General features: G+C 43.9%; 2 protein-coding genes across 9 annotated transcripts in view; one reads left to right on the forward strand and one right to left on the reverse strand.

The window, feature by feature from the left end:
* TBCE (tubulin folding cofactor E) overlaps positions 1-13395 on the forward strand; it is a 109794-nt gene extending 96399 nt beyond the window's left edge. For 3 of the 5 annotated variants that reach the window (XM_004271548.4, XM_033431265.2, XM_033431266.2), the window contains 12 exons: positions 2160-2259; positions 3406-3508; positions 4881-4957; positions 6246-6341; positions 6886-6950; positions 7041-7105; positions 7474-7626; positions 8177-8330; positions 9752-9820; positions 10367-10426; positions 12848-12939; positions 13108-13395. In XM_004271548.4, the coding sequence (XP_004271596.3) occupies positions 2160-2259; positions 3406-3508; positions 4881-4957; positions 6246-6341; positions 6886-6950; positions 7041-7105; positions 7474-7626; positions 8177-8330; positions 9752-9820; positions 10367-10426; positions 12848-12939; positions 13108-13200 (1127 nt within the window). In that variant the 3' untranslated portion in view covers positions 13201-13395. Of the gene's footprint in view, positions 1-2159; positions 2260-3405; positions 3509-4880; positions 4958-6245; positions 6342-6885; positions 6951-7040; positions 7106-7473; positions 7627-8176; positions 8331-8999; positions 9123-9751; positions 9911-10366; positions 10427-12847; positions 12940-13107 lie in introns of those variants that run through there. The other 2 variants (XR_004484097.2, XR_004484098.2) reach the window with 2 other exon arrangements.
* B3GALNT2 (beta-1,3-N-acetylgalactosaminyltransferase 2) overlaps positions 12008-14785 on the reverse strand; it is a 57933-nt gene continuing 55155 nt past the window's right edge. For 3 of the 4 annotated variants that reach the window (XM_033431269.2, XM_033431267.2, XM_033431268.2), the window contains 2 exons: positions 14571-14732; positions 12008-12923 (listed from right to left, as the gene is read on the reverse strand). In XM_033431269.2, coding sequence (XP_033287160.1) covers positions 14592-14732 — 141 coding nt within the window. In that variant the 3' untranslated portion in view covers positions 12008-12923; positions 14571-14591. The remainder of the gene's footprint in view (positions 12924-14570; positions 14733-14785) is intronic. The other variant, XM_049697342.1, reaches the window with a different exon arrangement.

A 14785-nucleotide genomic window follows, 5' to 3' on the forward strand; every position in this document is an offset into this window, starting at 1 on the left:
ATCCCCTTCTGTGCATTTCCACTGCCTTCTTTCCCCTCTTCCAGCCACCTCGTGGAGCTTCCTAACTGGTACCTGCCTAAAAGGCTTTCTTCTTCAACCAACCCTGTTGATTGACGCCACTATTTTTATTAAAAGCTACTTTCTCCGTGTTTTATGCGTAAAGACGCCCTGTGGCATAGTGGGCTTTAAGGAAATGGGCTTTGGATTGAGGCTGATTTGGGTTTAAATTCACACCTGTTGGTCTGCACCAGGCACACGGTTACCGACTGCTCTGCGCCTCCGTTTTTTTCCTTCCATGATAAAGGAGAACGCTTCCGGCACCCAGTGGACCACGCAGGATGCAGGCGGTGGTGGTTCTTTGATCCTGGCTCTCTTTCCCGCTTTGGCCTCTCCTCCTCAGCCTCTCCTGCAGAGGTCGCTGCGCCCCAGGCTCAGACCCCTGACCCTTGGCCTCTCTGTTCACACTTGTTCCTGAGGAGACGTGTCCAGCCTGCGGATGCCGGGCTCCTGCACTTCGGCCTCTAGCCCAGACCTGTCCCCACTCAGACTTGTTTGTCTGCTGTGTATCTGATACCTGTTTGGGTGTTTCATGGTCATCTCGAATTGAACACGTTGGGACATTAAGTCCCCTGAAACTTGCTCATCTGTAGTCTTTCCTGTCTCGGTAAAGGGAAGTTCCAGGGGCACTGGCCAAAAACCCTGCAGGTAATTTAACTCTTCCTTTTTTCTCACCTCTCTCATCTGAATCCAGCGGCAAGTCCCAGCAGCTCCGCTTTCCTGCTAGGACACCGAACCTGACATCCCCATCCCCTCTAGCGCCCAGTCGGGCCTGAGCCCAGACTGCTCAGGAACCTGCGCCTCCTTTTTCTGCTCCGTCTTCATTTCCCTGCAGTCTGTGCCTTAGCACAGCAGCAGAGTGACCTTTTAAAGGCCTAGCTCCGCTCACACCAGTAGCTCCCCTTTCAGGCAGAGACTAAATAAAGTCCCGCAAGGCCGTTTGTGATCGGGCCTGGCCCCCGAGGCCTCGGGGACCTCCCTTCCAGACCCCCAGCCCCTCTGCCCGGGCACACGGGAGCTTGCCGTCCCGGCCGTAGGCCACACCTGTTCCGACCTCTGGGCTTTTGCTATGTTGTCCCTTCTGCCCTGGTGCTCTTCTCCGGGATGGCATTCCCTCATTTCCTTGAGTTCTCTGCTCACACATCACCTTAGAGAAGGTGGTCTTCCATAAGCAACGTGTATAAATTGCTCACACACCCCCTCTGCTGCAGGCCCGGCGCTGGTACTCTGATATGTGTCTGTATCTGGCACGCCAGAGCTGCAGTGCTTACTGATCGGCGTGTTCACTGCTAGACACCTGGCCCCCAGCCATCATTTGCAGAATAGAGGAATGAACTGCACAGCTTCTGCACGTATCAGAGTAGCGTGTGAGATTCTCCTTGAGCTGGGCCAGTCCTGCTCCAGGCTTCTTTCTGTCTCTTGCCCAGGGGTTTGGCCTCTTGATAGCACTGCCACCACTCCCCCCTGGCATCAAGTGCCTTTCTCTTTCTGTTCTACTGGTTTACCCCCTCTGGATTCCTGTACCAGGGATGGTGGGTGTCACACTCACTCCGTCCAACCCACAGGAGACCCTCAGAATTGCAGGCCTTTCTTAGCACTTTTGAACATGTGTCCAAGCTAACCCGGTTGGCCCCCGGAGGTGCCTCTCCTTACTTGGATTCCTGCAGCACAGAGCTCAGCGGTGCCCTCCAGGAGGAGATGCGTGTGCTTGATGTGAGGCTGCAGGGGCTCCTCAGTGCCAAGGGCAAGGCCCCTGGGCGCACCTGAGGTGCTCGATGATCACAGTTACCATCACTGTTGGTTTTTCTCTTTTTGTTGGATAATGCTAGAATGGTTTAGCATTGACAACATTTGCTTCTCACTCATTTGATTGTCTGTGTCTGTCGCAAGTTTGTAGCATGTGACAATGAACTTTTTAGTTTCTGGATGAACAGCTGGATGATTAAAATGGGTAAAAGTAATATGTGCTCATGAAAAAATTTCAAGCAGAATAGAAGGTATAAAGTGAAAAGGGAACAATCCCATGTTCCAGAATTGAGGTAATTACCATCCTGTCTTTTATGAATCTTTCCATATTGCTGTTTCTTAACATGTGCATTTAGATGTTAGAAGCATAGATTTGTCAAAAAACCTGTTGTCATCATGGGATGAAGTCGTAGATATTGCTGATCAGCTCAAGCACCTGGAAGTCCTTAATCTCAGGTATGAACGCGCGGTTGCCTAATTGTCGGCATCTCTGTGGGAAAGAGCTGGGGAGGACGGCTTCGTTGAATTTATTTATCTAAGTTTAACTTATTCCTTAATATTCTTTGATGATTCTAGTTTTGCAAATGGTCACCTGAGGTGATTCATTAATAGGTAACGTGTTTTACTTTTGACGCGGGCAGCGGGGCAGGGTGGCTACTGCACTGAGCTGGGAGGTCTTCGTGCTTCTTACAGGCCTGACCGTAGAAGATGGCCCATCTGGGGACTCGGATATTTAAGTGGGCAGAAGGAGATGTGATTAACCTTCCAGCACTTAATTGCTTTAGGAATGAGTCATTTCATCGGGGTGCTGCTTAATTCAGTTCTGATAAGGAATTTTCACTGAGCTCTGTATTTAACTAATGTCACAATTTTCCAGGCCTTCTTGAGTATCTGATTAGTTTTAATCTCAGAACCTAACTTTCCCAGGGCTCGGCCAGGAACCCCCTTTCACACCTGAGCCAACTTTACACGTACAGGTGAGTTGTTCCTGGCTCAGGCAGGTTCAGTGGAGCAGTTGGACAGGCCTAAATTAGTTATCCTTGCAAATAGAGCACAGAGTGTACTTCGACCCATGGCGTCACCTTTTCTGGAAATAAGGGCTTTAATGGTATCTTCATTCACAGTGACTGTCAAGATGGGGTACCTTCTGAGATAGGATCTTGAGAGAGAACTTCAGGGCAGTAATTTATTTCATCCATCCTGTTAGCAGGCTCTGTTTAGAAGCAGAATTCTAGCCCACAGCCTAGCACGTCAGTAAGACTCTTGAGAGCGGGACTGAATTTTACAGCGTCCAGAGCCACAGCTTGTGCGGCCAGAAGCTGACCTCACAGATCAGTGCCTGAGCCTTGTGTTTCAGGAAACCTGCAGCGTCACCGCGGCCCTAACCCCATAAACACACCTCTGCCTGTTAGATACCAAGTTGTATCTTGTAACTATTAAAAATTAGATAGTCTTGACTCACGTTGTGTTTAGTATAATCGCATTTTAAGGTTGAAACAAACCAGACTCCTCATATCAAATCCCAAAGTACTGCTTTCAGTGACTGTCCCAGTTGGGCCTCCTCTATCACCATAAGCTCATCGTGTCTCTTCTTCTACACAGTGAAAACAAACTAAAATTTCCCTCCGGTTCACCATCTCCAACTGGAACATTTTCTGCATTGAAGGTTTTAGTCCTTAACCGGATAGGAATCACATGGACGGAGGTAAACATATTTCTTTGGTTTGTTAGCCAGTAATAAACAGTTTTAAATTCTTGGTTTAATGGGGGATTGAAGCTCAGCGGTGGCTTCATTTATCATCCTATTATCCAGATAATAGGGTTCTTTCAACGGCCTTACAGAAAGGAGTTACAGAGTCCTCATAGTTAGTAGAAGGTGGTGTCTCAGAATCCATCCTGTTCTCTTGGGCCTCTGATTAGTCCTGGTGTCTCCTGAGCAGTGGCTCACCTGGTGGTCTGCACCCAGTACGTGCTGAGCTTTGAAAAGCCTTAAGAGTTAGCTCTGGATTGAGCTTTTAGCTGCCTGAGTTTCCCCACGAGTGTTCTTAGGGCCGAGGCCAAGCCTCAGAAAGGTTCTCACACCCTCTTCTTGTTTGCAGTTCGGCTCCTAGAAGCCACTGCTCATGTACACAGCTGGGCTCGAAAGTGGACTCGTGTGTCCTGGGCCCTGCAGCCTTTGGAACTTAGATCTGGTACTGCTCAGTTCTGTCAGAGGTTAACTGACTTCACACACCCAGAACACTCCACTTTCAAAGCAAGTGCAGATAAATACATCCCAGCAAAGCTGTTCATCTGTGAAGTGCCACCTGGGCACCTCCCCAAGAGATAAGGGGCCTTTCACTTGGGCTGTCCGTGGCTACAGCCGCCCGACTTCCTTCCTAGGGCTCCTTCCTTGAGAGCTGCTCCCTCCAGAACAGGAAGGAAGGGCACGGAGAGACTCTGGAGGTGGAGATGGCAGTAAAGGTCCAGTGAGAAAATGTAGAAATAGTTGTTGATAAAGTGTGTCGTATTAGTACATTCTTTATAAACCCAGATTGGCATTGAGAAGTAAGGAAAGGTGTTTCACACCAGACACAACAAACTGTATCCAATAATGAGAACGTGCTAGGTCACCATCTCCAGTTCCACTTTGTACAGGTCAGGATATGCCTGAATGATGGGCTGATACCTGTCCTGGTTGGTTCCAGGTGCTCGAAGCTGTGTGCTCCCGTGTCATTAAAGTACGGCCCTTTAACACCGTAGTTTTATCAGCCATCCACTGGCACTCCTGGCCTGAGATAGAGTCTGTAACAAAATGTCCAAAGGCATTTTTCTTTCCTTTTTAATTCTATCTTGTTTCATTTTATGTTTTGGCCGCCCCACGCAGCATGCGGGATCTTACTTCCCCCAATAGGGATCCAGCCTGTGCCCCCGGCACTGTAAGCATGGAGTCTTAACCACTGGACTGCCAGGGAAGTCCCCAAGGCACTTATTTCTACAACAGTAGCTAAACTGCATCCGTGTGGAGGTTCTAGTGATAAGCACGTGGGGAGAATGACCAGCGAGGCCGTGTCACCCTGCCTTGACTTTCCCCCCAGGTGCTCCACTGCGCCTCCAGGTGTCCTGTCCTTGAGAAACTGTACCTTGAGTCCAACGGTATCGTCATTTCAGAAAGGTAACCAGGGTTTTACATCAACGCATCGGTCACCATTGTCATTCTTTTTTTTTTTTAATTCAAAAGCATTTTTATGTATTATAGTTTTTCCAAACTTCGAGGGTAAAGAGGTATAATCATTCTCTCTCTGACAAGTAGCTGCGTATCCTTTAGTCACTATGAATAAATAAACATTAAGTTTTAGGAGGATGTGCAAATAAGAATTAGAGAAATGCTTATTATTCATTGCCTTCACAAATTAGAATGTCAACTCAAACTTCACTAAGAGGTTCTAATTGAGGAAACCCCATCAGAGTGAAAGCCTTGAATTAAATATTTTTGAAGCCATGAATTGTATTAGTTTTACATAAATGTATTTAACTTCTGTTTCTAAGTGGGGGTTCTGTAGGAGATGCTCTAAGGATTAAATAATGGATTTTAAATTAGCATTATCTTTTCAAGGTCAATGTACCAAAGTACAGCCCTCCATATACCTAGGTTCTGCATCCACAGATCCAACCAACCACAGATGGAAAATATTTGGGGAAAAAAAAATTCCAGAAAGTTCCTGAAAGCAAAGCTTGAATTTGCGGGGCACTGGAACTGTTTACATTGTATTAGGTGTTACAAGTACTCTACAGATGATTTAAAATATATGGAGGATGTGTGTAGGTTATATGCAGATGCTATGTCCCTTTATATAAGGGACTTGAGCATCCTCAGCTTTTGGTGTCCACGGGGGTCCTGGAACTAATCCCCCATGGATTCTGAGGGATGACTGTGTGTAAAAAGCTTGTTGTCTTAAGTAGATTAAATATGTTGTTGCCTAATCTTCCTCTTGTGTTGGTATCATTAAATTAGTATGTAAAACAAACTTAAACATGGACACATTTACAGCAAATTCTCAAAGGATTCAAATTAATGAAAATTTACTGTTCAGAATGATTTTATTTATTATACAGGCAAATGTAGTTTTTTAAAAATTAAACTTTTAATTTTGAGGTAATTTTAGATTCACGTGCAGTTATAAGAAATAGTACCCAGAGATCACATGTTCCCATTACCCAGTTTCCCCATTGGTAAGGTCTTTCAAAGCTATGGTCAGTATCACAACTAGGACACTGGTTCAGTCGACAGACAGAACATTCCCATCACCACTAGGATCCTTTATGGTGCCCTTTTATACTCATATCATATACTTGCCTCCCACCCTCTGACCTCTTCTTAACACCAGATGCAGGTATTTTAGGGCCGTATCTTTGAAAACAATTAAGAAATTAATGTTGAAAAAATTTTATCTTCCATACAGGCCGACTGATGTTCTCCAGACAGTCAAGTTGTTAGACCTTTCTTCTAATCAATTAATTGATGAAAACCAGCTGTTTCTCATAGCATATCTGCCCAGGTAACCCGCTCCTAAAATGCCTATTACAATAGTTCTTAGTAAATTTTTAGTGAATGGATCCTATGCTATATATACTTTCTCAGTGGAAATATGATAATGATGATGGAATTCCCAGATTGAGTAGTTCCCTTTGGGAAATTTTTATTTGAATTCATTTAGAGAATTGACTTGTGAACCACATACAGTGTAGTCTATGTCTGTACTAGATCATTGAAGAATGAATGATTTGGCCCTGGTGCTGATATCAAAAGTCTTCATTCATTGAACTTTGGGAAGTAAGACTGTGTCTCTTTGCTCTCTGACACCCATTTAGCACCTAGCACAGCAGGAGGCCCAGGAATTGTTTGATGACTGCAGGATCATCAGAATGTAGCACAGAGAGTCCGCTTTGCATGCCCTAAATTGGACTTCAGGGTTTCTAAGCATTTCTCATGGGATCAAAACCTAGGGTGTAGGAAAAAATTTACAAATCTAGTCTCGTTGATGTAGCCCATAGCATTTTATATTGTCCTATGTAATCAAATTTAACATTTTTACATTTCAGATTAGAACAACTAATCCTTTCTGACATTGGACTTGCTTCTATACATTTTCCAGACGCTGGAATTGGTATATGAGATTATTCAGTAACCCCTCCCCCGGCTCCCCCATACTTCAGCTTTGTTTCCCTTCTACTGTGTAACTTAATTCTCCTTCTAGGGTGCAAATCATCAATGTTTCCTTCCTTGCAATACCTTGTACTAAATGACAATCGCATATCACAGGTGAGAGCTTCTTCAGAATGTATGTATTTACATTATCACTTATTTCCATTCTCATGATGCAGTTTGTAGGTTCCTGCTGTTAAAGAATATTTTAAATTGAAAGAGAAATGCTTCCTTGGAGTGAAACTCCTCACACAAACCCAAAAATATTAAGAAAGAGATTAATTCACACTCAACCAGCCCGTCTTTCAGTTTACACGGCACAGTTGTAAAATAGGTGGCCTTCCTCGTGGGTGCTCGCTGCATGGTGAAATTCCATGCCTCCGATGGAACTGGGGACTTTTGCTTTTCTGCTGCTAGTCCGAATAATCTGAAAAATTAACCTGAAACATGTTTATTTTCATATGTTTTCTTTTGCTGGGTTTCAGTGGTCATCTATCAACGAGCTGGATAAGTTACAGAGTCTGCATGCGCTGTCCTGCACCAGAAACCCCCTGACTGAAAGCAGCAAAGACGCACAGACCACACGGCAGTTCATCATCGCCAGGATCGGTCAGCTGAGGACCCTGAACAAGTGTGCGGTGAGTACTGGTGCCCTGACAAGGTGTTTCTTAAACTAGAAACCAAACGGTCCAGTGTAAGGAGAAGTTACAGTGGAAGACCATAAAGGGTATCAGATGTCGTTTCCTCCAAATGGTAAGTATTATTTCCTCTCAATGGCAGTTTTTTCCAGCTCCTCGGGAGGTGGTGTTACACTCAGATGCCTGCAGGGAAAACCGCTGCTCAGCTGCCCTGGCAGGCCCAGTTTTTGTCATTTGAGGCAGGGGAGGAATACTGGGTACTCTCTCAGTAAGTCAGCTCCTCCAGGCTGAGGACCTCATGTTGTGACCTTGGGCCCCAGGCATAGTCCAGATACTTCCATGAAGAAAAGGATAAAACTGAAATCCACTTTTCTTTTTGAAGAAACTCCTGGATCCTGTTAACATTAAAAAGGAAAGGTAGAAATATATTGTCTTGTCCCTTTCAGTTTTATTATTCTCTACGGGTAGGGGGTGGAGAAAGGAGAGGGTGTCAGACACACTCGTTAGAAAAGTGCTTTAATAGACCTGCTTTTATTTCACATCCATATAGATTCAACGAGAGGAAAGGCGTGGGGCTGAGCTTGATTACCGAAAAGCATTCGGAAATGAATGGAAAAAGGCTGGTGGACATCAAGATCCAGACAAAAACAGACCAAACGAGGAATTTCTTGCAGCCCATCCTAGATACCAGTCACTCTGCCTCAGTACGTACTGTGCACCAGGGCCCTCACGGGGCTGCGGGGGGACTGTCCACTAGGACACAGTTCCCTTTGGGTGTCAAAGGAGGTCCTCAGTGTTGTTGCTTTTCTCCACTGGGTCTTTGTTATACTCATCTAAATGGACAGTAGGGGCTCTAGCAGCTAGTTGGGAGCAGATAATTAAAGAGTCGTCTTTAGAGAAGATAAATCTGCAGCATCTCTTAGCAGAAGGAGGAGGGGAAGGCAGCTCTTAAACAGAAGTTCTTCTCATCTTAGCATTTACTCACTGAACTTCCGATTCCAGGAGGTGGGTCCCACTTCCTACTTCAGGAAGGGCAGGAAGGCCTCCAGCTTAGCTCAACCCTGGCTATACCCTAGGGAATTTTTTAAAGGAAGGACATTTACTGTGGCGCCTAGGCGTTGGTATTTTTGAAGCTCTCTCCCCAGGTAATTTTAATGCTCATGAGAGCCGAGTGTAGCTTTCCTGAGTGCTCTGTTCCGAGGGCTCACCAGCCCTGGCGCTTGGTGTGCAAGGCGCTTCCTGACCTCCAGCCTGGCTCCTTGGACACTGAAGCTCCGACTTCAGGACTCTTTGTCCCTGATGTACTTTCCATTTCGATTTCATTATTATTCCAAATTTCCCTCTTATGCAGTTTTCTTTTTTATATATTTAAGAATGTGAGAAGCTCACTGCATAAACACTTCAGGCTGGAACATTATCTTTAAGGAAGAGAAGCTGCCCGTGGGAACTGCTGTCAGATGACTCCATTAGCTGGCCCGATTTCCTGGCCACTTGAGGTGAATTCTAAATCACTCGGGGGCAGGGCAGGGACGGCTCTAAAGCAGCCCTGCAGGTATGGCTCACTATCTCCCCACTAAGAATGTGGAATACAAAGCAGAGCGTGGAGGGTATTTATAGACATTTCGTCCCTGGTGGTCCTGGCAGAAGTGAGAGGAGGGGAAGAGGCTGCATTTCCTGGCAGGGGACCTGGTTTGCAGCGGTGGTTCTGGGTGCCCAGAGCAGCACTGCACGACCTGGCTGAAACCTGGTGAAGGTGTTTGTTTGTGAGTCGAGTTTCTCTCAGGTCCCAGAAGGAAAGGGAGCTATGACCAAAGGTGAAACTCGCGTCAGCGTTCTCAGTATTTGCAGGCACAGCCTCGTCTTGTCTCTAGGGACCCGTGATGGGACACACGGAAGACAGGAGGGTTCCAGGCTTGGCAGCCGTTGCTGTCTGGCCATCCCTCCAAAAAATACACTAAACCAGTAACCAGATAAAAGGAAGCAGATCCCAGGTTCGCATCCAGCTGCTGCTGGGTTCATCCTGGGAAAGGAAAAGGCTAGGTTGACACTTAACCTGTACATTTTTTTTTCCCTTACAGTGACCTTTTGGTTTATCATTCATCCTTTTTCATTTCTACTTAAACAGAATATGGCGCACCTGAAGATGGGGAACTCAAAGTGCAACAACCATTTTTGCTCAAAAACCAGCTACTAAGTAAGAACCCCACATTCAAAGACCGCTTATTTGTGTTCGAGTCCTTAGATGCTGAAATAGTGATGACCTTATAGGGATTGTTTCTTTTAAGTAAGTACCTAGAGGAGCAGTTCAATTTTTAAAGAAATGATGACTCTCAAACATATCTAAATTCTGACTTTGAACATGTTAGCAATTCCCATTCTTTAAACTCATTTAACAGTTTCGCACATGTGGGAAGTATTTGAGTAGTGAACTGAACTGTGATTTGGAAATTCCTGGCTTTTCTTACACTTGAAAACCTAGATAAAACGTCAGGAAAGAAGTACTAAGGAGAAACAGGAAAGCCATAGAATGTTGGTCCAGCTCTTTTTTGTTGTTGTTAGTAATTCAGTGAAGTATTAATAGAAGGAATTTCAAACATCAATAAGCATCCTATTCCTTTAGTGGGATTTGAGCCAAGTTGTATGAAGAGCTGCATCCTTTGGCCGCGGCTGGTAGTGTGCATGTGATGTAAATCCGTCCTACAGCAGGGCTCAATTCGTCTCTTTCCTTTTATCTTTCAAGCACTGAAGATAAAACATCCTAATCAGCTTGATCAGAAAGTCATAGAGAAACAACTGCCAGGTAAGAATGAGTCTCTCTCTCTCCTCCTTATGCTTCTGAATCGCTGGCCCCTCAACTCGAGGTGGCTGGAGGTAAAGCATTTCATTCATTTCTGAAGTTGTGGGCTCTTACAGCTTATAGGTTTCCACTAGCTTTTACGTTCTAAAATGCTAACACCATGCTAATAACATCACTCCCCTGAAAGTTCAAGTCTCGCATAACTTTCAGCTCATCTAGAGAACAGCTTTGTCGCGGTTACCTCTTCAGCCAGAGGCAGTAGCATGGGAGTGCTCGCCCTTCGGGGCCTCCCCCAGGCCCTCTGCTGGTTAGTTCTCACACTGCTGCTCCAGGGGCTTTCCTTGGCCAGAGATGTTCTGGCACTGGGCTTGGGTGCTTCCTATTCCTTACCAGTCAGGAGCCCCTGCAGAGACAGCTCTTGGACGCTGTTTTGTTTTTGTTTTTTTTTTTTTGGACGCTGTTTTAATGGACACGCTTGAAATGGTTTTCTTTAAAACAAAAACTATTTATTTCAGAACTTTAAACCTTGATGCTGTTGGAACTGATTTTGTTTTATTTGGAAAATAAATACTTTTATGTCAACAAAATTAGATCAATGTAACTTACCTTAAACTGTCAGTCAAAAGAAAAATTAGTCTGAATCTCAAAATTAAACTTGATTCACAGTTAAATACTAAAATATAAACAGCTTAAATTTAGCACAGTGAGGATTTGAAGAAGAAATAAAATATCTATTACCGTAAATGACTCTAGTGAAATACCCTTCTGTTTCCCTGTCAGTGCAGTGAATTCACATTGATTTTTTAATTCATTTTTATCAAATAAAACAAGCTTATCATGGGATTGCTTATGGAAGGCTTTGGTTGTGCCCAAAGAAGTACCTTTATGATCCAGAACCATCATCTAGTATCAAATTACCAGTATTGCTCCATTTTTACTTACTAGAAATCCAGTTTCTATGCCTGTGAAGTGTAATGTTGCCACTGTTACATAATGATGATTTAAAATGACTGGTCCCTTCTGTCAGTAAGGGCATGCATGGGGACAGACGAGTGGGAGAGGGCCAGGACTTTGTTAAAAGCAGTTAGCTTTGGACGTGTTTGCACTTTTCCTTCTCTTACGTGAAATCAACTTGTGGGAACGTGCTCAAGAATGTTCTCGCTAGGGCTGTGTTAAGTTTCGTTTCCTGGGCTTCCCCTGGGAAGGCGCAGAACCCTCTGGGTCAGGCACTGTGGAGAGCGCAAATGAGTGCTGTCCCGGGCTGATGGCTCCTCCCCGACCTCCCACGGTGTTCACGGTCTGAGTTTTATTCATCCTCAGGTGGAACTAGCAGAGATTAGAGAAATTATATGTCATCATTATGCTTCAGGCGATTCCAAATCTGAGTCCTATATGCTCTGAACTCAGCAGTCAGAGTTAAGCCAGCACTAACCACCCTCTGCACAAGGAAAGCCAGTCCACCTAAATCTTTTGAAAGGACAAGATTATCTATCATATATTCACAAATAAAAGAGCAAATTATGTTAATCGACACTGTAGTCTATTTAGTGTCTATATTCGGTACATAAACAAGAAAAGGGCCAGTTTTTATTCTAAAATAAACATTTATTATCACAAGTTGCATAAAAACAGCTTTTACAAAAATTGTTTTTGATAGAAAAATATTTGTTTGAATACATGTGATTGTTGTAGGAACACCACACTATTGCTGTACCTCCAGCTAAAGCTTCAAAGAAACTGTGCTCATAATCAGACGTCCAGTATTTACCATACCCATCTTTGGAGAGAAGTTCATAGTGTTTTCTGAACAAACCAAAGCTTTTCCTCATTAAGTTACATTGCCATGCCTGGTGGTCCCCTGTATGTGTATCGCATTACACACATAAACCACAATGATTACAGACTGGGAGCGCTGGAAGGGGGCTTGTGGAGCATTAGTCTACACCTCACTTTACAGAGGAGGAAACTAAAGCCAGAGAGACTGAGACGCATCCTCATGGCGCCCGACCCCCATGCCAGCGTTCTCTCAGTACCTCATAAGTAAGTAAGTAAGCACAAAGGTTTAAAAAGTTAATGATTTCACTCACGTTTATTCTTCTGTGCTGAGAATATGATTTCTGGTTTACTCAGGTTAAGGAGGAACTATTAAACACCGCTGAAATGGTATGAAAACTCATTATCAAAGGGCACTTAGGTCAGTCATCGGCTCCGTTTCCCCCAGCCTCCCAAACGACCCCCTAAGTGGTGACACTGATCTGGTGGCCCACGCGGTGGGTGAGCCGTTCCCTGATCATTTACCTGGGTAAATTGATAGTATGAAATGACAGTGACAGCTGTCATTACAGTTGTGGTCTTGTCACGTGAGCTCATTTTACAGGTAACTGTCCTTTGAGAGAACTTGATGGTTTTTCTTTTCCTTGATAGAATCCATGACAATTCAAAAGGTGAAAGGCTTGCTGTCACGTCTTCTCAGAGTTCCTGTGTCAGAACTTCTGTTGTCCTATGAAAGTCCCAAAGTAAGTTGCCCAGCAAAACACAAAGTCAGGTTCCCCACACTATGACTTGCTACTAAGCTATGTCTCTACGTAACATGGTCTGATTCTAAATGGAAACCATACATCTTTGTTGGGGGGAGGTTTTGCCACATTTGTCTTAATCACCCCCACCCCTTTGTCTAATTTTAGATGCCGGGCAGAGAGATTGAACTAGAAAATGATCAACAGTCATTACAGTTTTATTCTGTGGAAAATGGAGACTGTCTGTTAGTGCGATGGTAACAGCCAACTAATAGAGGTTAGACCGCTTATCGTGACTGGGGTTCACTGGAAATTAAGTGACTTATTGGGACAATTCGGTCCAGAACAAATGAGGTTTTACAAGTTGCCCTAAGTGTAAAACAGCTGTATTTTTCACAGGGAAGAGACCGTTTCCAGGCTTGTATACAGCCCTAATAAAGGCTTTGCACCTAGTAACGATTTTCAGAGTTTATTCCATAGTTCCTGACTCTTTCATTATGAGAAGATTTAGATACTAAATAGAACCTCGCTAGTCTAAGAGAATCTGAACACGGTTAATGTCTTCATAAGACCAGTTTTAATGGAATCCTTTGTTGATGCTACTGGTTTAAAAGGTTACTAAAATGATTTGGTTGGTCATTTTGGGAAATGTCCCTTAAACTGAAGGAAGCACATCTTCTATGTAGTACAAATGCTATGATTTCTCTTCTCAGTTGCACTGTTTTTTGAGTACTTACAAAAATTAATTACATGCTTTTCCCTACAGTTATACCTAAACTGAGAATACATTCTTCTACAGCAGCTTACTAGCGTCGACTGAAATTCAGTTACGTTAGGTCAACATTAGGCAATGAAAGGAAGAAAAACAAGATGCTTTCAATGCCAAGGATTTAGAACTATCCATCCCTATGGCATTAAAGCCCTGAGAGGTGTTTGATTTTACTTATATTCACAAAATTTTAGCACTTTAAAAAAATAGGAGTACTAAGCTGTGATCTTCAGGATTTATGTTAAGGGGCAAAAGGAAACTTGGGTGTAATTAGTCCACTTAATAAATGAACTTTAAAACCAAGGCCCAAAACCCAGCGTTACATTGGTTCCTTTTCAAGTTGCCCACTTCATTCAGAGATCCACAAAATCTGACATGATTTCCAGAAACCCCTGACTTTGGTATCAGTGACCACTGCTCATATGTGATCACACAGCATTTCTGTGAGTTCTTTTTGGCCCTTAATTATCCTGCTTAGGCTATCCAGAGCTATTCTGCCATCCAGGTTGAAATTCAAACTTCCAGTTACTACTCAAGATTTCTGAACTAGGCCAAGTTTTAACCAAAAATGATAGGTAATAAATTACTAACAGAAATGATGCACTAGGACTTGGAAATATTTTTTCTTTTATAAACAATTTGGTATTTTTCAAATCATCTTCCAATATATAAGTAATTTTTTTCTTATGCTACAGTATCTGTTGATTTTTAAAACGGAAATTTTGTGCAAATGTTAAGAAATACCACATTGGTGACCCGTGAAGGTGCCAGCCAAGAACTATCCTGAAAGACCATATAATCTGCGGCCGAACCTTGGGCTTTCCTCAGACTTCCGCTCAGATCATCCTTCGCCCACCCTGACCTTTAACACTGCGAATTGACCTCATCCTCCTCTTGCTTCACACCGACAAGGATCACCGCACAACTCCTTCAGTTTCCACAGCTGTGTTAGTTCTTGCGGAGAATACTGAGGGGAAGACAGCATTCCTGTTTCACAGGTCTTCTCACACAGCCACAGGCTGTCCTGTTGAAAAACAAAACAAAAGCTGATTTGGGAGCCGTGACACACCTTGCTGG

The sequence above is a fragment of the Orcinus orca genome, chromosome 14 (assembly GCF_937001465.1).
Source record: "Orcinus orca chromosome 14, mOrcOrc1.1, whole genome shotgun sequence".
Classification (NCBI taxonomy): Eukaryota; Metazoa; Chordata; class Mammalia; order Artiodactyla; family Delphinidae; genus Orcinus; species Orcinus orca.